Here is a 20,781-nt window from a genome sequence, read left to right on the forward strand (position 1 = left end):
GGAAAGACAACGAGGAGGAAGAAGTGAGAGACATAGTAAAGAATAGAAAAAAGGCAAAAAAAAAAGTAGGGGAAAGGTAAAACTACTGTGAGATGGGCCGTCTCACAGAGAAAGTAGGTGAGTAAGTGAATGAGTTAGAGAGAGAGAGAAGTCCACCCTGCCTAGCCCACAGACAGTTCTATCTATAATCTATTCCGGGCCCAGCCGACGGCAATACGGACGGCCGGGTGATGGGTGAGTCGATGAGAGAGACAGTTGTTTTGGCGAGCGCACTAGCGTGACACCCACAGCCCCCTTCGCTCCCTTGCAGTTACCGTCATTGTTTCCTCCCTTCGTTTCTGTCCTTGACGTTTATTACCGCCTTGCTGAGCTCTAGGCGCATGGTGAAAACACAGGTGTCGCAAGAAGAGCTCCACCTCTTCACAGACACAGAAGTGTGCTCTCACAGTTTCTCTCTGTCGCTCTAGCTCCCTCTAGTTGCCTCCTTTCAAGGCACAAAGGAGCCGCGGGAGAGTCCTTCGCAGCACTGCCTACCGGTCAGACTGCAAGGCACTCCTCTCCTACTTTCCTTTAGCTCCCGCTCTCTCACTCTCTCACTCCCTCTCTCTCTCTCTCTATATATATATATATATATATGTATGCACCTATGCATATTTCAGATACACAGTGGAAGTGCCGTCCTTTTTTCGTGATAGAAATAAAATGGACAAGCATGCCTTCCACACCACGGCCCCACCCACACAAACACTACATCGTCCAGTAACTCATGACTGAATCACTTAAAGGTTCCCGGTAGACGCGTGTAAAGCGACCGTGCGGTGGGATTTTAAGCGGTGCTATCTCACGCAGTGGGAGGTGTTTCCATGTATCCGGCAAAGTAAGCAGCAGCGGACAGCACAGCTGGCCGTCCTCCGCGAGCCTATGGAGAGTGCTCCTCACCGACTCACCCCTCTGGCACCCTTTAAGTACTCGCTCAATAATGTAGTACACATTCACCAAAGTCGCATCTTCTCCGTGGTACACGCCGTGGAAGTCCTCCGCAAGCACGGCGTTGTGTGGGTTCAACTTGCAGCAGTTCGCGGCGTTGTCGACGATGAGCACACGGTCCATTTCGCGTCCCAGGAGACGAAGGTCCTTTGTGTGGAGCGGCTCCGTGAACCAGAGGTCACTGCGGTATATAACCTCATCAAACACCGTCCCACTTTCGCTTAGTTGCTCCACCACGGGTGACGCGGTTTCTTTTGTCGACGCCGTCCACAAAACAACCTCCAATCCCTTCATATGCCGCAGCGCATTAAGTACGTGCAGACAATACGGACGCAGAATAGCAGCGGAGCGATTGGCGTCACGATTACTCACAAGCGTCTCGTCGAGATCGAGCACAACCGTCACCGTCGGACACGTCTCGTGTGGTTCAAGCTGTGGAAGCAAGTAATTCTGAAATAGCGGCTTTGCCAGGCTACCAAAGCGATTTCGGAGGTCAACCGCACGGCAAAGTTCCGCAGATTGAGCAGCAGCATGTAGGCGCCGGCGTGCAGATGATGGCGCGCTGCAGAATGACACGGTGCGTCGCGCGGAGAGTGTAGATGCCCCACGGGACGATGACACTGTCAGGCCGTCACTGCTCGCTGAGGACGGTGTTTGTGGGTTGCCTTCCGCTGCCACGCGCTCCTTTGGTGAGGAGGCCGCCTGTATCCTCTGTAGCACACCAGACGACCGGAGTTGGCTGCGCCAGTACGACTTGATCACGCTCGTGGTGGGAGTGAGAGAGGTTCTGGCAGGCGCCTGCCCATCCATGAGGGGGTACTCGGTCATGTTACCGCGTTATAAAGTTATGAGTCTACACAGCGAGCCTTATTGTGTGTAAATAAGGCCCGTCCTCAGTGGAGCGCTGCAGGAACTTCCTCCCAGTGCCTTCTTCGCCGCCTTTGCAGGAAGGAATGACTCGAGAGGAGCGTGTGATGGGGCTGGCAGAAAAAAAAAAACAAAAGTGTGTTATTCTTTAACTACTGCCGCGTGATACAGTTCTGTTCTTTATTCCCACCTAATCTGCAGCCGTTGTTCGCTTAACTCCCGTCCACGAGCACTGAGCCGTCTTATAATTCCCTTTTTACTGAACAAGGACACCGAAGAAGGAAGGGAGAGTAGTGGTTTCAAGCAGGAGGCACAGCGCCGACAACAACGAGGCCGCCAAAAGGCATTTCAAAAGACAATCCATCGCACATCTCAAAATGCATTGATGCACACGAACACATCTGTGGGGCATATGTGCATTGATATACATTCATTGGAGCGAAGATGGGTGGCTCCCTCCTTTCACTCTCTCCCTCTCTCTCTCTCCGCCCTCCCTCTGTCTCCCCACTCCGTCCCCCCTTTGCCGTTGCTGAGGCCGCCTTCCCGAGCACACACGCACAGCAACCATCAACGAGATAGTACATGCAGATATACCTCTGGTAGTTCATACGCACTTTCCTTTCAACATTTCTTCCTTCCCTTCGAGCGAAAAAGTGTCCTTCTTCATTCTCTTCTTTCATTCTCTCTCTTTCTCTCTTTCTTTCCCACTCGCTCCCTATCTAGACTCCTACGACTGCCCCAAGAGCACTCTATCCTTGAGGGTTATGTCTATAAGTCGGTCCAGCTTCTCCACATCGAGTTGACGGAGGCTCTTCGGATCGTCCGGCTCGCCCTTCTTCGGCTTGCACAACGTGCGCAGGTTGGGCGATAACTTCAGGATGAGCACCGACCCGCGGGAGTCACCCACCAGCACAACAGGTTCTTGACTGTGGAAGACCACATGAGTGAGCTTCGCGTTTTTCACCACAGTCTGGGAGCACAAAGGCTCTCGCTTGTTCTTGTTGAGGTCAAACACCAGCACCTTGCCGTTCGAGGTAACGGCAGCAAATACGGTGGAGCTGTATGGGGACCATGCAACGTCGCCCACGCAGTCGCCGGCATCAAATGTCAGAAGCGGTTTCGTCGAGTTCTTAAGCCATAACTTTATTGTCCAGTCGGCGGAGCAGGTGATGAAAATGTCCGGGTGGAAGGGGTTCCAGCGGCATGTGTACACCGGCATTGTGTGCCCCTCGTAGCGCTCCAAGCATTGCCCGTTGTACCCTTTGCTACACAGCATCAGCGAACCCTCCTGTGTGCCCACAATGAAAAGGCTATCATATTTGTCGGAAAAGTCAAAGCAGGTACCACTCAGACGGCTACGCAGCATCGCCTCGGGATCTGATGCGCATGCGCCCGTGGTGGTTGTCATGACGTCCTTAAACACCAACTCCTTCTTGTGGAGAGACCAGCTGGTAATGCGCCCATCTGTGCTGATGGAGTAGAATTGGAGATCTATGGTGCGGCGACACCAGTGAATCTCCCAAACAGGGTCTGTATGCTTGCCAGAGCGCACGTTTGCGTGATAAATGGGTTTCACACTCTCCTTACCGTCCTTGCTCTGCATACGTAGATCGAAGACACAGACTGAACCGTCATGCAAACCACACGCAAGAAGAGCAGCATCCTCAGGATGGAAAGCGAGACACATCACACCGCTGTCAACGTTGAAAGATATCTCTGGATGTGCGGGAATCGGGGCACCTGCTTGCGTTGGCACGGAGTTTTTGAGAGTAAAGCAATGAATTGCGCCCTTACCCTGACGCTGGAAATCGTAGCTTCCATAGCCTACCGCAAACAGATCCTTATACCGCTCATTCATGGCGATGCTGGTGACGGCACTATGTTTTACCTTTGTCGTGAAGAATTGCCACAGTGGCAACAGATTGCCATCCTCCTTGTACATGTCACTCTCGTCCTCCCAGTACTTGAAATCCTCGATGATGTCATAGCAGTCGTTCTGGTTAACCATCCGCTCGATTATCTTCAACGCGTGACGGTATTTTGACGAATTCAACACTTCCTCCGCCGTCTTGACGCCGCTTGATCCCTCCACGGTGGCATCGCCCTTCTCGTCCTCCTTGCCGCCGCGGTGTGCGGGCGCCTTCTTGTGCACCGCCGCAGCCTTCTCGCTCTGGATGCGGTCCTCCTCGTACGCGTCGTAGATCTCCCATGCGGTCGCCATGCCGCTGAAGTTCATCGACGGCGGTGGATCTGTGACGACACAATGCTCCCTCATCGGGTTGTTCATTGTTTGACTGGAGCGTTCCCTGTAGTTGAACTGATTCTTCAGAATGCTCGTCGACACGCCCTCGTCCAGCAAGTCAGGGTTCAACTCGGCGCGGGCGGCGAGCTCCGTGTCACGCTCACGGCGCTGGCGGTCCTCCGCCTGCTGCACCGCCTCCGCGTCGTCCCTGCGTAGCGTGCTGCCATCCACCGAGAAGTGCCGCGCGGTCTGTCCCACGCTGGGAAAAAAGCGGTACACACGCGCATCCTTCTTGTAGTCGAAGTACACAGGTGTCGACATGACGCCCGGGTCGACGCCCTTCAAGATGCGCTCCACCACGGCGTCGCGGTCGTCGTCAACCAGCGGTGCCGTCGTGCTCGCCTCAGGCGTGCCCCCTGAGAGGCGGCTGGTCCTCCTGTTGGTGCCGCCGGCGCCGTGGCTCAGCCGCCGCACGGTGGTCTCCATTCTGCGTGACTGTTACCTGCGTTTTATCTGCAGAGAATGCGCGCGTGAGAGTGCGTAGGGGTCGAGTCTTCTTGCTTGTGCGTGAAGCTCCTTTTTTCACTTTTTTTCTATTCGCTTTGTGGTCCATGGAACAGACGTGACGACGAAGAAGCAAGCAACATATGTACAGACGCACAGATATATATATATATATATATGCATAAAGTACGGCAGGCTCCCATGGAAGCACAGAACAAATAGACGCCTCGTACCACCAGTGACCCCATTATAAACCCAACAACAGTGGAAGGCGCAGAAACACAAACACGCATACACAGAGAGAGAACAGGAAAACGCAACAGTCCGCAACAATAAGCTGAAGTACAAGAATAAAACACAAAGGGACAAATATACGAAGTGAAGGCAAACATAAAACACGAAAAAAAACTGCACAAGACCCTGAAAGAGTAGCACACGCGCTGCCTTCCAGATGACAAGAAACGAAAAAAGAAAAACAAGACGTAATGAAAGCCACAAAAACAGGCGATTGAGAGAGGATGCCATTCCGGCACAATTCCATCGTCATGGCACTAACTCACAAGTCATTTTATTGTGTACATGCCAACTATTTCTTCTCACATTCTTGCACTAGCCAAAAGTTACCTTCTCCAGTCCAACGTACCGGGGCACCTCCTGCTCCGCGATTAGGCGGTCGAATGAGCTGCGGAGGCTTTCCGGTAGAGAGCCAAGCTGGCGCGGGGAGAAGCGGGTACCTCGCCACATGTCACGCCGCGTATCTGACGCACCAGGCAGGGGATGGGGCCGACGCCACGAGACAGGACGCACCTCCCCGTCCAAAATGACGCACGCACCAGCCCTGTTTGTGTCACCGGTGTAGTTACAACAGGAGAAAAGAGTAAGAATGCGGGCAGCCAAGCCTACCTCCAGCCCTGAGCTCTTCTGCTGGTGCGCCCGTATCAGCAGCGTAAAGCCCCACCGACTCATAAAGCATTCAAGTGCAGAAGCGTTAAATTCCCGAATAACATTTGTGCTGTCACCTCGTCCAATGTTGCTGCGGAAGCCATGCACATCAAACTCTGCATAAGGTAGCGGCCCCACTGACGACGCATCTCCACCCCCCTCACCCCTGCTCCTTGACAACGGCGTGTCGCACGGCGACGAGGAGGAAACAGGGTCGTTCCATAGCAGCTCGCGGATCAGGCGGCGTTGTTGCGCAATCACAATGTTATCATCGGAAACAGGCATCAAGTGACGAAAGCGAAAATTATTCATCTCGTCTGGCGCACCTTCCATAATGAACTGCAGGAGTTCCACAGAGGGTGTATCGTCCTTGTCAAACTCCTCTCTTTCATAATCACAATCATCACCGTCATCGTCAGCCCCATTACACTCCTCCCTCTGCCGCTTGTTTTCACAGAGCAAAGGTATGCCCCCATGACATGCAAGGATCGTATCGTTAATAACTGCAATAACGGGAAGGGTCGAAAAGACATCATTCACGCGTCTCCAAAACGTTTCGCCGTCCTTCTCTCCAAAGAATTTTTGACACTTGATGCGGAATGAGAGATCTCCGTAGGATTCCACGTCTCCGTTCACTTCTTCATCTTCGTGGTTGCCACGCAAGAGAATAACCTTGTCAGGGCACACAGAGTACCATGCCAGCAGGTAAAGGACAACCTCCACATCATGCGGCCCGCGATCCACGTAGTCACCAAGAAACAGAATCGGCATGGTCATGAGAGACCAATGACAAAAGGGCACCACGTTATCATAGATTGTCTTTAAGTCGGCAAAGCTGCCGTGAATGTCGCCACAGCACACGATGGGCGAGCGACATCTCATAGTCAGAGGCATTGCCAGCATCGCATTGATGGTATTCTCCGCCAAAAGGAGGAAGTGTTGGAGTAACGCGTTTTTCGTGTGTTCAGTAAATTGCAGGAATGTCCCGTCCTGCGGCTCGTAGGCGTCGTCAATGTACTCCAAGACGCTGGCAGCTGCCGCATGCACGGGCGTCATGATGCGCGGTTGGCGAATACATTTAAGCATACTACGTCCACGACGCGTGACGTACAAGTCGGTTGCAGTATCATTTGCACTTTTTGTCGTCGCCGCTGGGCCAAAGGAGGAAAGAGTTCCAATCAGTTCACTGCCGTTTCCCACCACAGAGTGAAGAGTCGTGCGGTGTCCCCACATCTCCACCACAAAAGGCACAAGAGCATTCGGCGATGGTGATGGAACGTCATCCTCGTTCGGGATTGCCGGCATGTCGCACACGTATGATTTACTCATATGCTCGCTGCTCGTCTTGGAAGAGCTCCGTGTGCTGCTACTGAAGTAACCGGATCCATATGATTGTCCTTCTGCTTCGGCATCGTCGTCATCATCCTCCTCAGCACCATCATTATCATTATTATCATCAACCTCAGCACAATCATAGCCGTCGTCAGCGTCACCGTCTCCGCCATGATTTTTTTCATCGGCGGGCTCGATTATGTGCACCACACGAGGGGATCGGGGAGAGCGCCCTTGCCCAAGCGCGTGACTGCAAGGCAGACGCGGCAGCGGCATCAGGGCGTCTCTCCCACCGACGAGAATCGGCACCATCGGGGTGCACAGGATTCCCCGCAACGGGGGCACCACCGATTTACACACACTGCCGGCGAAGAAACGAAATGTCGTATCGCGGTGGCGCTTACAGAACGACACGGCAACGCCGGGCTGAATATCCACCAGCTGTTGGTACGACACTATCTGAACACCACAGACGTACACCGGGATATTCTTGGTGGATACGCTGAGAAGCAGTTCCCCTTTCGTGGTGCACAACACGTGGGCCATATCACGGCAGCAAGAAGCAGCGATGTGTGAACCAGAAACACGCAACTTAGGCAACGCCACGACGATGTCGCACAGCACGTCGGAGCCAATGAGTACCTCGTGGCCGGGTTCGACAATGATAGATTTATCGTCTCGCATACTGTTCCCTGGGTCGTTCTACAAGAGGGCAGCAAAAATAAAAAATAAAAAAAAGAGTGCAAGTGCAATGAAAAACAATTGCAAGGCAGGCTCTGTCGCCTCCCTGGCACCATCATGGCAGATAGGCAAGTGGAGCTATAGTAAACTGTGCTGTCCATAGACATGCATTTTGTCAGGCAGCTGACGCGCAGCACAACAAAGTAGAGAGTTTTAAAAACGCGACACATGCCTCCACATCAGTTAGGTTGTGGTCTCTCACGGCCTTCGGGCGGTGCTCCATTGGGCTGTCCCGAAGTTCAGTCTGCCACATCTTTCCTGCCTGCGCATAACCCACCAGAAATACAACACCCGCATCCGTGAAGCACACAAGACGCAAATTACATCCAGCATGAGCCTGGACACCGTTGGCCATGCGGACGCAGGAATTCTTGCTGTCCGCCAATCATGGTTGGCATGGTCCGCAAACGTCCAAGCAAACCGGCAGAACAGCCCAAACAAGATGAAGCTTCGAAAACAATTGCTGTGTCAAAACGGCGCCATCCCTCCTCGCCCCCTTCCAAAGATACCTTTCATTGACAAGAACCACGATACCGGCTTTATCTGGAATCCCTAAAGAGATTTCCTTCGCTCTAAGGAGAGAAATGAGGTCACACAACGATACCCCTTCTTCTAGTAGAAAGCCAAACGGAGGATACACCGCATCTGACAATTGTCCCTGGTCGATGCCGCCCAATAAGAAGAAGCATTGTGTCTCTCTACACAAGGTGGACCTTCTGCGCTGAGGTCTCTTGCACACCAGCCATGATGTGCGGTTGGACAACGCACGCCTACTCTGGCGTCCTGGTTGCCATATACTTCCACTGCAGCATCACCACATTGCCACGCGCAGGATAAAGGCTGAACAGCGGGTGACGTCACCCAGTTCACCAAACCATACGACAAAAATGTCCAATACACCGAGGCGCCAAACTCGTGCCAAGTTTACACCAGTTCATCATTATCATCGCCGCTGCTACCACTGGTGACGGCAGCAGGTGGTAAAAAAAATAATAACAGCCGTACGGCAAAAAATACCTAGCCGTGCATCTTCTGTGTAAATGTCAGAAATCCTTCTCTAGTGTTAGCAGGATCAGGGAGATATAGAACAACTTATGGTGAAATCACCAAGCATTACGTGATCAGAGCAAGCTTTTGCTTTTTAAAGGGGAATGCCTGACAATAACGGTGGAAATAAACGTCCATTATTAGCATAATACCTCTTCGGCCCGAAGTGATTCGCCGTAGCGAGACACTCGGGCGCATCAAAAGAGTGAAAGAGAGCAAAAGCTGCTCAAATATTAGTGTTTTCGCCGCTTCAATGCTCCTTTCTTTACAGCGCTGGCCACACTACTAAGCGGATCGCGTGACCTCTTACTGGGGCGCCGGGATGGCCTTCGCGATGACGCAGCTTTCGCGCTGACACGCTTGCGGTAGCGTTCGGGGGTGTCCGCGCTCTGAATGCGCATGTAATGTGGGACGTCCAGCAGTGCCGAATCACACTTGGTAGTCTTCTTTGCACGTGATAAAATACGTTGCAGAACGGCGCCATCCTTATCACTCATGTGGTTGGTGAGGTAAGCACTGCGAGTGAGCTCTGCCGCCACAGCGGCAACACGCTGTCGGCGTGTGGACGACCTAGTAATGGAAGCGAGCACATTGTCTACTCGGTACTGGAGCTTCGCCGCCTCCCTGCGCTGAAGCTGCTTGAAGGGCTCGAATGAATCATGTGTGCCGCTCAAATACTGGCGGAGGTGCCTTGTCACCTTCTGTGCTTGCTGAACCGAAAAAAACGTGATCGCCATTCCACCTTTTCCCGCCCTACCAGCGCGTCCGACGCGATGTGTGTATCGGGCGAATGCGGACGTCGTTGGTGACGCCACGCCGTCAAAGAGGATAACATTGCTCACATCGGAGAAGTCAATGCCACGTTGTAAGGCGCCGAGACCGGCACTCGTAGCCTCTTTTCTTTTGTTACTCGCTGAGTCCGCAGTCTGCGCCCCTGCCTCCGCAATGGACTCCTTCAGTCGGTCCACACCCTCCAGTGTGCCGTCTGTGCAAACAAGCGTGGCGACGGAGCCGACTTGGAAGCGGTGCAGCGCATCCACGCGGACATTCAGGGGAAGGTTGGAGTCGTACACAAGCGCCTCAACGCTCACTTGTGCCAAAAAACTGTGGAGCTTGTACGTGGATTCCTCTGAATTCACAAAGATGAGCGTCTTCCCTTTGATGTGACCGAGGCGGTACAACGCATACAGAAGTGTGTGGTGGTGGCACTCATCAGTTGCCACAAGATAGTAGTGACGCAACTTCTCATTCGGTGTGCCCCCTCGCACTGTCATACGCGTCTCCACGAGGAGTTTGTCGCCGTCAGGCGCAGCGCCATCATCACCAGCTCCTGTCCCATCATCGTCTTCCTCCTCCTCCTCCTCCTCCCCACTGTTCAGCCTGATGGTGACCGGATTCTGGAGCAACTGACCCTTTATGTGTGCCACGCCGTCTGTGAGCGTCGCCGAGGAAAGAATCGTCTGCGTGGACGGGGGCAGCACAGATTGCACAGCACGCAGAGAGTTTTCGGCGATCGACAACAACAGGTCGGCTTCGTCAATCACAACACATCGAAGAGACTTCAACTCATCCGCGGTCACTGCACCACTGCGGCACTGTTTTCCCAGCAACGCCGCCGTAGCCACAAGGATTGGGGCAGACGCCAAGCGTGCCTTTGTGATGGGGCCCCGCGATGTCAAGTTGTCCACGACGACCCTCGGCCTCATGTATTTGGCCAGCGCATTGGCGACCTCCACAGTCTGCTCACATAATTCTACTGAAGGCAGCAGGATAAGAGCCACAGGGTTTCGCTCCGCCCGGCGGCTGCGCATCTGCTCCGTTTCGGTGATGATTCGTTGCAGAATTGGAATCAGAAACGCAGCGGTCTTGCCGCTGCCAGTGCGGGACTGAATTGCCAAGTCGCGCCCCTTCAGCGCCAATGGAATACAGCCGCTCTGCACCGGTGTCGGCGTCTGCCACCGCAAGCGCTTAATCGCCTCCAAAATTCGACCGTCCAAAGCCAACTCTTGCCACGTGGTACAAATAGCACTCGACGGTGGTCCGCTCATTTTTTTTTCTTCGTCTACACTCACCGGTTTCGTTTTTTTTCCTCCTGGTTCACTCAGCAATCCCCACAGAAGGGACATAAGAGAATGGAAACACGCATAACGGCGGAGGAAGGGGAAGAAAAAAGGCACAAAACTGTCTGGAGCAGACCCAACCCAATACAGAATACCCGCATAGTCTTTTGGCTCCTCCGCGCACCAAGACAAGTAGCCATACCTTAAGTGAAGCGCACCAGAACCCCTTCTATGCTTGCACCGACTCCAAAGTAGAGTTCATCATGAAACAAAAAATGTGTCTCTGGGCCTCCAGAGCATGATGCTGTTGCTATCCACGGATATCAGGTGACCCTCTAGCCCCTCCTGCCAGTTCCACGACAAATCCGTCACATTGTCGGTGTGACCAGCGTGCTTAAATAGCAACTCATTTGTCGTTGAATTGTAGATGCAGCACTTCCCATCACCACCACCACCGCCACTAGCAAAGAGATGGCGGGAGTGCGGGCACCACTGCACTACAGAGACTTTACTAGTATGTAGGCGATCAATAGTAACCGCATCTGTGCTCTTCCGAAGATCGTAGTAAAGCACCTCACCATTTTCCCCGCCCACTAGTAAGGAAGTGCCATCGAGAGGAGACACGGCTACCGACGCAACACCACAAGGCAGAGCAAACAACTCCGCCAGCTCTGGTCCCCTCACATCACCATAGAAAACAGCTCCAGACTCACATGACGCCACAAATGCATGGGGATCCGTCCACGAAAAAGATATCTCACTCACCCGGGTTTCGCTGTCCTCAAGGTTGTAGGTGTAGGTAGGGGTGACGGTACGTGCATCATCCTTCGATGTGTTGGCAACGTGCCAGTAAGATATGCGCCCAACAGATCCAGATGCCAGCGTCCCATCAGAGGTGACACTCCAATCGAGTGATTCACAAGCACCATTACCACCGGATAATGTGAGAAGATGTTGTCCCTCCCCTCTTCGCTTGTCCCAGCGATCCTGCTCTGTCACCACAGCGTTCAAAGCACGCATTCGCTTGTGGTAGTTCATGCGTTCCTCGTCTGTAGGATTCGAACTGAGTTCGTTGGGCGGCAGCGGTGCTCGGGGTCGTGATGGATCATTAGGAAACTTGTTCAACGAAATTCGTGACCAGTCAAAGATGTACACATTGCCATCACTTGAGCCTGATCCGATGACAAGAGGGTTAGCAGGCATGTAGCGCACCGACAATGGGTCCCCATCGTGCAGCATGCGCCGCTCGACCTTCATACCTACTTGACTTGATGCCATCCCATACCCGCCCACCTCACCGGTCGCGTCGCAGTATGTGTCGTACGTGCGATCAAGCGACTCGGCAGTGTGGGGTGTTGTGACGGAGAGCAACTGGATGTACGCCTGCTCTTGGCCCCCCGTCCTTGCACAGCACAGCACCGTTTGTGTTGCCAACCCCATTTTCACCGTCATGTATGGCATCAACCGCGCTGAGGGGCTTTCCCAAACGAGGTCAATATGAACAAGGTGCTGGTACAGGTCACGCACATGCTTTCGCCATGTGCAGAACTCTTTTCTTTCCTGGTACGGCACATCACTCTGATGCGAAGCGTCATCCACGGAATGCTCCGGCGGGGCGTCCACCACGCCGCTCTGGAGCGCCGCACCGTCGTCACCTCCAAGCATTGCCGCCCCCCTTTACGAGGACACGCACGACCCAAAAAAGCGAAAAAAAAAATGATGAGAGCAGAGGGGGGAAACAAAGAAAATGAGAAGGAGGGAGAGAAAGAGGATGAGTAAAAACACAAAGAGAAAAAAGAAAACGCCAAAACATCCTTCACATCAATCAGTGCCCCCGCAGTGGGCAAGAAAAAGGGAAAATCAACCGCCAACACTTTTGGCATGGAGAAAGGCTTCAGTGCAAGCGGCGCCGTTTCGTCGGCCCGCTCGCCTCGCTGTCTCCGCCGCCACTCATCCACGCGTGGGCGGCAACGTCGTCAAGGCACACGCGCACCGCCGGGTCCCCCGCGAGCATTCCACGCAGGAGTCTCCCGCACTCCTCTGAAATGGTGCGAGAAAGCTCCAACACGCCTCGCTCAGGAGGCTTGCAAAAACACATGAAGTGCAGAATCGCGCCCAGAGACCACACATCTGCCGCAAACTCGCCACTCGCCCCCCTCTCTTCGGCCGCGAGAACTTCCGGCGCTGTATAAGCGCTTGTGCAGCCGAGTGGCGAGAGGGGCTCCTCCTGTCGAGATATGCGATGCCTTGCCGATCCAAAGTCTGCTAGCTTCAGTGACACGCACAAGGCGGGAACATTTTCCACTTCGCCCAAATGTTCTTGAAATGAGGCGTCACCAAACACGAGCACAACGTTTTCCGGCTTTAGATCGCGGTGGACGATGTGGTTGCGGTGCATGTGACGCACAGCATCGAAGAGCTGTGCAAACAGGCCTCTCACCTCTCTTTCCACCAAAGGACGCTCCGCGCCCCTTCGGCCTACAACGTAGTCAAAGAGGTCCCCACACCCACGCTCCATGACGAGAGCCAAAACAGGAGGTACATCGATCACCTCGATGAAGCGGACAATATTCGGATGCGGCGACAATGCCCGAAGAATGTCTGCCTCCCCAACGAGTGCCTCTCTCATGCAGCGTGACAAAAAAGAAAATTTACGCGCGTCAATCGTCTTGACTGCCAATGCCTCACCACTGCGGCAATCGATGCCCACTCGAACGCAGGAAGCGGCCCCTGTGCCAATCACCTCCTTCAGCACATATCGCCCCGCCAGCACATCGTACGGTTCACAAGTGCTAGACATCTGCAGCAGGAATGAAAAAGACGCGCAATCCGGAAGAACAGGATTCATCAGCGAAAGCACGTCGCCCAACTGCAGCTGCTGTTGCCTTCCCTTCCCAATACGCTTCCCATTGATGAAGGTACCGTTGTGGCTCAAATCCTCGATAACAACCGCATCACCCTCATGACGCACGAAACAGTGCTTACGCGATAAAATGCCGGCGGAATCAGGAAATACCACATCGCAACAAGACGCATCACGACCAAAACTCACAAGACTTGAAGACAGTTGAACCTCTCCACCGTCACCCCCCAAAGGTCTAAGAGAAATCTTCTCCAAACCTTCATGCATGCCGCAATGAAAAAGAATCAGTCTTTGAAAGAGCAATTTCAAAAAAAAAAAGGGAGGGGTGTGCAAAAAAAAAAGAAAAAGCAAGCAGTAGACTCTACCCGCATCGTAAAGCACCATTAGCAGTAACAACTGTTACGGCCTTCCACCAAAGAGCACCAGACCACTCATACAATGCCAATCACCTCCTGCTGTGATGAAATAAGCACAAAGGAGAGAAGACAAAATTCCATTGTGGTAAGAAAGTAATGTTTCGGAAAGCAAAAAAAAAGCACACTAAACATAGTATAGGGGGCATCAACACATGCTGTATAACATATCATGGGCCCTGGAGCTTTCGCTCATGTTAACACACCAATCGTTAATGCCCTTTGCATTACAGAGAGTACGCTTTGCTGTATTCTTTCGGGTAACGTAACTAGAGGCAGAAGCTGCTTGAGCTCACTGCGGCCTACACAGCCCACCACCACCTGCGACATCAACATCGCGAGACGAACGTGTCTGCAAAGTTGATGGCTTCTTCCCAAAGTCTTCAAATAGGGCTTCCCCCAGCGTCATGGCATCTGTCTCTGTGAGTACAATCGGGCACCCCATGAGTGGATAGATACAGCCAGCCTCGTGCATCGGAAGCGGTGTTGACACGTTTATTCCACACTTCTCTACCAAACTCTGTCGAAGCAGCGCACAGAACTTCTCCGTGTCCTCGATTACCGAAAACTCTCCCAGGTAGAAGAGCACCAAGCAGACCTCTCCAACACCGCATGGAATCGCTGGGTAGCGGTACGAATCCGGCAGACGCGCGTCCCAATACGGAAACGCCTCCTGGATGCCCGGGTAGTGGATGGCAAAATCCACGTCACAGCCATCGCGGCGCACACCGTGCCGTACGTCCTTGAATATCCGATACACCTCCGTTATGCTGGGGTCGTACCTCTGCACCGCGCCGGCGCCCGGCATCCCTGGTGGCGGCGGAGGGATGTCTCCCGCTCCTCCTGCTGCCGAAGACGGCAAGGGGGATGCATCCAGAAACGTAGGGCGTGCCCGCGGTGGGCGCTCGCGAACTTCTTGAAGACGAACCACCGAGACAGGGACATCTTTTCCGAGCATTCGCATGCCTACTATGAAATCCTCATGAGAGAACTCCTCCAGGCCGTCGTTCCCGACAGAGTTGCAGTCCCCTTCCTCATCTTCCTCCAATCGACGAACCACGTGGGCACCAAGGACAGGATCATCCTCCTTCCCGACACACCCCGCCTCCTCCAGAGTCATGTAGTTTTCAAGGAGGTGACGATTGGTAAGAACTACTTCCCTTGGCAGAAATCCAAAACGAAGCTGAATAAGTCCCTTCACCTCCAGGATAGTCGTCCTCGGGTTTAGCAGCTCATCTAACTCCTCAATCGTAGAGGTTTTTCCGGTGAGAAGCCACTTTATTTGGATTTTCATGTCGCCTACTTCCGAGCTCCTAGAAATTTTAAAAAAGGGCACACACACACACACAAGGAAGAAGAATTAAATTAACAAAAACGGAAAAATAATATCAAAAACCCTAAAGATGCACTAATTCAGGTGACTAAGCCATGATCGAGCCTTCAAGGCGTTGCCATCTTCCAATATTCCGATAACAGTAGTGCACAGTAAAAAAGCATTCAACTTCCAACGCCTCTTCTTCTCATTCACTCTCCCACAGAGGCAGAGAGAGCCCCACTTGCGCTTGTCTGCAGTAGAAGTTGGCAGCGATGCAGCTCATCCTCAAGTCGCTTGATGTATCCTTCGTATGTCTGTATTAGGGCGTTGTGTTCGGCGTGTGAATTTTGCTCAAGAAAAGCATTGCGTTGAAGAGCATCCCAGAGCCTGCGCTGTAGCTCGGTAATGAGATGATCGGCAGCATCTGATGTCTCATGGCGCATCACAGGTGCATCACTGGGTGCACCGGTATTAGTCATTCGCGCCGTTGTCTCGAGTCTTTGCCTCATCTGCGCATTTTCAGCACGCAGCCTCCGACACTCCGCATCTGCCTCACTCAGTCTAACCCTCAGCGCGTCGACTGACTCGTTCTCATTCATATTACACACTCAAAGAAGAACGCAAGCCAAAAGAAAAACAAAAAGAAGCTTGAGATCATAGTGAGCACGGCAGACACGGAACTGTCAAAAGCCCCCCTCAACGAAACCCAGAAAGCCACAACAATTCTTACAGATACGGGGCTTTTCTCAATAGCGTCTCCACTTATGGTCGCAGACATTGCAGAAGCAGAACACTGTCATGGGTTCATCAGCTGACCGCGTCTGCTTTTGCGTCCACGTACAGTTTCTCGCCTTACACGACGGACACTGAAAAAGTGTTGACTTGGTGGCCGTAGCCTTACGTATTTCTGTCAAATCGGTGTCTTTGCTACGCGCCAGAAATTCCTCTTCTTGTCTCCTCCGCGCCTCGGGATTCAGCAAATCTCGCTCCGTCATGTGCACTAACACCTCTACAGGCAACCGTCCATCAATTATGTCCCTTCGCAATATGGTGTTCTTGGTATCTTTTAGATTCACCAAAAGCACGCGGAATCCGTCTGCGGATGTACCCCTGTCACCTGGTATAGCAGACGCGATGCGTACCGCGAGAGCACTTACGCGCGTTTCTTCCGCTTGCTCGCGTCCCTGCATCAGTGCAGCGCAAAGCAACGAGCTCCACTTCGAGATGCGTTCGCCGCCCTGTGCTCCAACAGTGACCGGGGTCGTGGTGGGTGTACTAGGCGTTGTGCTCTGCACGCTCGCGGTGGCGGATACTGGCGGAGAAACAAAGACAGACTTCCGCACCGAGGGCAGGGGGGCTCGTGGAGTAATGTGTGTGTCAGAGCCCACCGAATCACTCCTTGAGGTGATGCCCGACGTGATCGGTGGGGGACGAGGGCGCTTGACTCCTAATCTCTCATCCAAGTGTTCCTCAGGCATAACGTCTACATATAACAACGCCTCTGTGCTACAACTACTTGAAGCAACAGCAGAGTCAGAATCAAGCCCCCCACACACAAAAAAAAGGGCAGTCAAGAAATATACCAAGAAACTTTTTATTAAGAAAAATAAGTCAGAGCCCATAGTGGCATCAACAACGCAGCACGAAGAAGAACACTACACTTGCATCAACACAGAAAACCGTGTGTTGTTGCACTATACTCTACGCCTCATCCTCCCCCTTCCCACACGAGTTTTTGTTCTTGAAGAGACAGACGTTTTCGCATCGCTAGAGGCCATCTCCCATTCAGGAGGCTGGCAAATCATCCTCAGCGTCTGAAGGTGTGAGAACAGCCGCAGCACGTCAACAAATTAGGTGTCGCGTCGTCACCAGCCCATTTCTGTTTATCCGCCTGCCTCTGCCTTAGCAAGCATCGTTGTCCACCACAGGAAGGGCACGTATAAATGGTTGTCACAGCTGAAGTAAGCTGCTCGACAAAAGCGACAGTCTTTTGTCGTAGAATATTCGTGCGTTGCCTTTCCCATTTCTCTCGCAGGGACGGGTTGACGAGTTCGCTTTCCTTCATTGACGCCAGTGCCTCTGGTGTGAGTCTCCCCTCCAGAAGAGCTTGGCGAATAGCACCATTCTTCGGATCAGAAAGGTGGTGCACAACGACGGCAGCCACATGCACATGGTCCGTTTGATGCCTCAGTGCCACCACCATACGGTCAAGAAGGGAGGAGGGCACACCAACAGTTCCCGCCTCAGCTTGCAGCGACTCTTCCAGGAGTTGTCGCAATCCCGTCTTTCTCAGGCGCGCTGGCGGAACACCAATGCGTCGGACTGTGGGCCTAGCAAGGTGTGTGTAGTTCGCGGAGATAAAACGCAGGAACTCTGCGTTGATTGTGCAGTGAATGTCACTGTAATTACTTGCCGCACTCCATTCACTACTGGAGTCGCACCATGACTCCACGCTCATATCACTAATCTATGTGTGCCGCGAAACATGTCTAGGCGGGGAAACCAAGGAGAAAAAAGATTCGTGAAGAGGGAAGAAAGTGGGTCTTCTCGTCTTTCCAAGCCCATCTCTTGCAAATTAAGAACTTCTCATAAATAGGATTCTCACGGGAGGTCGATCTTTTTCACATCGCCCATACAGCAGGTGAGACATGATGTACAGCATCTACAAGAAGTAGGGAGCAGGACCAAGCCAATACCACTTAATGTGGCTTTAGCGTCAGAGATACATCAAGAAAGGGTATGTATTCGAACAGTTTTTTTTTTCCACCTTGCAACCACACCGTAGCGGCGTTCTCCGGTGGTGAGAGCGTGCAGAGAGGATAGCAGGCAAAGGCAGGTCTACCTCCAATCTACTTCACGCGGCAAGTACACCCTTTTTTCTTCCCCTCCTCCTTATCCTCCTCTTCCCCCTCATGATTCTTCTTCTTTCTTTTCTTCTTGACGTAACTACTTCTTCGTGACGTGACTCCTTGTTCTTCGTTGGTTCTTTACTATTGCTGTGGCCTCTTGTGACGAGCGACACCTGCGAGAGTGGGAGAGTGTGCCTTTGGTATCGAACGCGCCACTTGAGGAGAAGTAATATGCACTGTGGCACCCTTCAGAGGACGGCGGCCCACACCAGCTTTGCGCACCGCCTCCGCCTGCTCCTTCTCACGTTCTGTTTTTAACAAGTCGCGAAGCTTAGAACGGCGCTCGGCTTTATCAAATTCTTTTGCTACGTCCAATAACTGGCCCTCAGCCTGCTCGCGACGTCTGTCCTCCCTGTTTTCTTCCTCAATCTTGACCTTCCCCGCATCCCGCTTCAGCTCGCGATCGCGGCGTTCCATTAATTCCAAGCTATCACGTGTAACAGCCCTCACTTCGCTGCTGTCATCCATCTGCAGGCGGCGCACCATGTCCTGGTACTCCTCAACAACACTACCAGAAGCTACCGGCCCCAGTATGCGGTGCAGTGACGGCAGTATACGCGCTAATTCTAACCTCACCAACTCCATGTGGTCATGCTGCAGCTCGTAACAACAGTCCAACATCCTCTCTCGAACGAAACGGCGAGAAAATACCTCACATGTAGCTCTCGCAAAGCGCAGATAGCTCTGGCGCACAAGGCACGAAGAGCTATGGGCATATTCATTGTTTAGTTTGCTGAAAAACTGCACCTTGTTGTTCACGTTGGACAGACTAGCAGCAATTTTTATACACATGTCGGCACAACGTTCCTTCAGACAGAACGCTCCGAGTCTTTCATACTTAAGGAGAAGTGGTAAAAACTTCTCATGTAACGTCGTCTCCTGCAGCTCCTTATAATAAGAAGAAACGATTTTCAGTACATAGTCCATAATACGCCAATCCCTTTCAGCGCGTGCAGCAAGTCGAAGCAAGATTTCCTCCGTGCTAGAAAAAAATGCCACGCGATCCGTCGGTTTGAGCTGCTGTACAAAGCAGTCAAGTAATATATTTGTATGAGTAGAAAGTGCTTTTAAAACACTCTTCTGAGAGTCGCCCAAGAGTTCTAAAAAAGGTTTACGAAGATACACCGCCGCCTTGTCACCGAGGAGGGAAACTAATTCGTGCAAACCTGCAGCAATGCTTCTGCGTACAGGCTCACATGAGTCAGTGGCAAGTGCCTCACAGCACGGCGCCAGGTTGGTGGGAAACACAGATATGGGAAGCGAAGCAGTAACAGATGGCAAGTTGTATGCACACACGTGTCGAGTCGTGTCATCACCCTTCAGCGTAGAGTTCTGGTAGAAATTTGCGAACAGCATAACGTCCTCATTTGTCTGTATGTCGGCTTTTATTTCCCAGAGAAAGCGACCAAATTCACCGACAATGAGACTTACTACCTCCTCCGGTGGGTGCGATATGAAGCCTTTGATGATGGGGTACAAGTGCTCACGGCGGTATGCGGGCCCAAAAAATTCTACAAGGTCAACTAAACAAGAGAACGCTGCGCGTGAAACGCTCTGGTCCTCGTCATTGAGGAGCTCAAACAGCTCCATGGCGATCTTCTCCTTCGCCTTCTCCACACCCAGTGAGCGTGCGACGATACCGAGCTGCTGACACATGTGTCTCCGCACACCCACATTGGTGTCCTGGCAGAGTGCCAGCACCTTGTTCATCAGCTTCCGCTCCACGGTGTCGCGCGGGAGGTGGCGGCAGACGGCACCAATTAGGTCACAACTAAGTTCACGCTGATCCTGTGGTTCTACATGCTCTGACTTTTTGAGGGCAAGCGGGACCACATCGTTGTCGAGCTGCTTAGTGTTGAGGTAGTCAATAAAGGCGAGGAAAAGTTGGTTCCACGCGATCCGTATCTCAGCTGTCTTAACACTCAACATAGTGCTCGTCACCATGAGCAACTCACGTGCTACGGCGTTGTTCAGCAGCGGCAACACCTCCAATAAAGCACCTGGGGCAAAGCACTGCAATTCAGGCTCCTGCACCCACATGCAATCCACGGCAGTCATAAGCACCTGCGACACACTCGTCATGTCCAGCCCAACCAGGGTCTCCTTGAGGCGCTGGAACAACGACATCTTCTGACCAGTACTTCCGTTCGCCATGATATACTTCGCAGCTTCTTCAACAGATAGGTTCCTTGCTTCCACGTAGTTCTGCACAGCCTCCTCATTCTTCAGTGATGCATTGAGGGCGTTGAGCTTATCCAGCGCTGGTAATTCGCGGACAAGGGCGGTTGGGTCGTCGGGATCCGCCTCCACAATTGGCTCGCTGCTTGCTGCATTAGAGGCCGGCAATGTGGCTCCAACGGCGGGAGGGCCGCTCTTCCTTCGGAGCCTCCCCTTTGCGGACGAAGGGCTGGGGGTGTCTAGGAGTTGTTGTCGAAGTTCAAAGGGGGACTTGTACTCCATGGACCACTGAACACTACACCACGCATGCAGATACACATACACACATACACACACACACAAGCAAACGCACAGACACGCACANGGGAAGAGAGAAGAGAA

At 52.7% G+C, this 20,781-nt stretch overlaps 11 protein-coding genes across 11 annotated transcripts; all 11 read right to left on the reverse strand.

Annotated features, from left to right (window-relative positions):
* Window positions 1–747: 747 nt before the first annotated feature.
* Window positions 748–1,815, reverse strand: DQ04_00511050 (putative TFIIF-stimulated CTD phosphatase; the record flags this gene model as incomplete). Its single annotated transcript, XM_009309140.1, has 1 exon — window positions 748–1,815. One exon carries the CDS (start codon window positions 1,813–1,815, stop codon window positions 748–750), a length of 1,068 nt encoding a protein of 355 aa, XP_009307415.1.
* Window positions 1,816–2,581: 766 nt separating this feature from the next.
* Window positions 2,582–4,582, reverse strand: DQ04_00511060 (putative dynein intermediate chain; the record flags this gene model as incomplete). The annotated part of the gene is made up of 1 exon (XM_009309141.1): window positions 2,582–4,582. The coding sequence occupies one exon, from the start codon at window positions 4,580–4,582 to the stop codon at window positions 2,582–2,584; it is 2,001 nt and encodes a 666-aa protein (XP_009307416.1).
* Window positions 4,583–5,209: 627 nt separating this feature from the next.
* On the reverse strand, window positions 5,210–7,558 carry DQ04_00511070 (protein phosphatase; the record flags this gene model as incomplete). The annotated part of the gene is made up of 1 exon (XM_009309142.1): window positions 5,210–7,558. One exon carries the CDS (start codon window positions 7,556–7,558, stop codon window positions 5,210–5,212), a length of 2,349 nt encoding a protein of 782 aa, XP_009307417.1.
* Window positions 7,559–8,895: 1,337 nt separating this feature from the next.
* DQ04_00511080 (ATP-dependent DEAD/H RNA helicase) lies at window positions 8,896–10,710 on the reverse strand (the record flags this gene model as incomplete). Its single annotated transcript, XM_009309143.1, has 1 exon — window positions 8,896–10,710. One exon carries the CDS (start codon window positions 10,708–10,710, stop codon window positions 8,896–8,898), a length of 1,815 nt encoding a protein of 604 aa, XP_009307418.1.
* A 273-nt stretch (window positions 10,711–10,983) lies between these two features.
* DQ04_00511090 (putative WD40 repeat protein) lies at window positions 10,984–12,387 on the reverse strand (the record flags this gene model as incomplete). Its single annotated transcript, XM_009309144.1, has 1 exon — window positions 10,984–12,387. The coding sequence occupies one exon, from the start codon at window positions 12,385–12,387 to the stop codon at window positions 10,984–10,986; it is 1,404 nt and encodes a 467-aa protein (XP_009307419.1).
* A 229-nt stretch (window positions 12,388–12,616) lies between these two features.
* Window positions 12,617–13,852, reverse strand: DQ04_00511100 (serine/threonine-protein kinase Chk2; the record flags this gene model as incomplete). Its single annotated transcript, XM_009309145.1, has 1 exon — window positions 12,617–13,852. The coding sequence occupies one exon, from the start codon at window positions 13,850–13,852 to the stop codon at window positions 12,617–12,619; it is 1,236 nt and encodes a 411-aa protein (XP_009307420.1).
* A 438-nt stretch (window positions 13,853–14,290) lies between these two features.
* DQ04_00511110 (hypothetical protein) lies at window positions 14,291–15,292 on the reverse strand (the record flags this gene model as incomplete). Its single annotated transcript, XM_009309146.1, has 1 exon — window positions 14,291–15,292. The coding sequence occupies one exon, from the start codon at window positions 15,290–15,292 to the stop codon at window positions 14,291–14,293; it is 1,002 nt and encodes a 333-aa protein (XP_009307421.1).
* A 230-nt stretch (window positions 15,293–15,522) lies between these two features.
* On the reverse strand, window positions 15,523–15,912 carry DQ04_00511120 (hypothetical protein; the record flags this gene model as incomplete). The annotated part of the gene is made up of 1 exon (XM_009309147.1): window positions 15,523–15,912. The coding sequence occupies one exon, from the start codon at window positions 15,910–15,912 to the stop codon at window positions 15,523–15,525; it is 390 nt and encodes a 129-aa protein (XP_009307422.1).
* A 147-nt stretch (window positions 15,913–16,059) lies between these two features.
* On the reverse strand, window positions 16,060–16,791 carry DQ04_00511130 (putative transcription elongation factor; the record flags this gene model as incomplete). Its single annotated transcript, XM_009309148.1, has 1 exon — window positions 16,060–16,791. The coding sequence occupies one exon, from the start codon at window positions 16,789–16,791 to the stop codon at window positions 16,060–16,062; it is 732 nt and encodes a 243-aa protein (XP_009307423.1).
* A 329-nt stretch (window positions 16,792–17,120) lies between these two features.
* DQ04_00511140 (putative transcription elongation factor) lies at window positions 17,121–17,771 on the reverse strand (the record flags this gene model as incomplete). Its single annotated transcript, XM_009309149.1, has 1 exon — window positions 17,121–17,771. The coding sequence occupies one exon, from the start codon at window positions 17,769–17,771 to the stop codon at window positions 17,121–17,123; it is 651 nt and encodes a 216-aa protein (XP_009307424.1).
* A 532-nt stretch (window positions 17,772–18,303) lies between these two features.
* On the reverse strand, window positions 18,304–20,682 carry DQ04_00511150 (serine/threonine-protein phosphatase 4 regulatory subunit 4; the record flags this gene model as incomplete). The annotated part of the gene is made up of 1 exon (XM_009309150.1): window positions 18,304–20,682. One exon carries the CDS (start codon window positions 20,680–20,682, stop codon window positions 18,304–18,306), a length of 2,379 nt encoding a protein of 792 aa, XP_009307425.1.
* Between the last annotated feature and the right edge of the window lie 99 nt (window positions 20,683–20,781).

Source organism: Trypanosoma grayi, assembly GCF_000691245.1.
Source record: "Trypanosoma grayi strain ANR4 Tgr_51_V1, whole genome shotgun sequence".
NCBI classification, from domain to species: domain Eukaryota; phylum Euglenozoa; class Kinetoplastea; order Trypanosomatida; family Trypanosomatidae; genus Trypanosoma; species Trypanosoma grayi.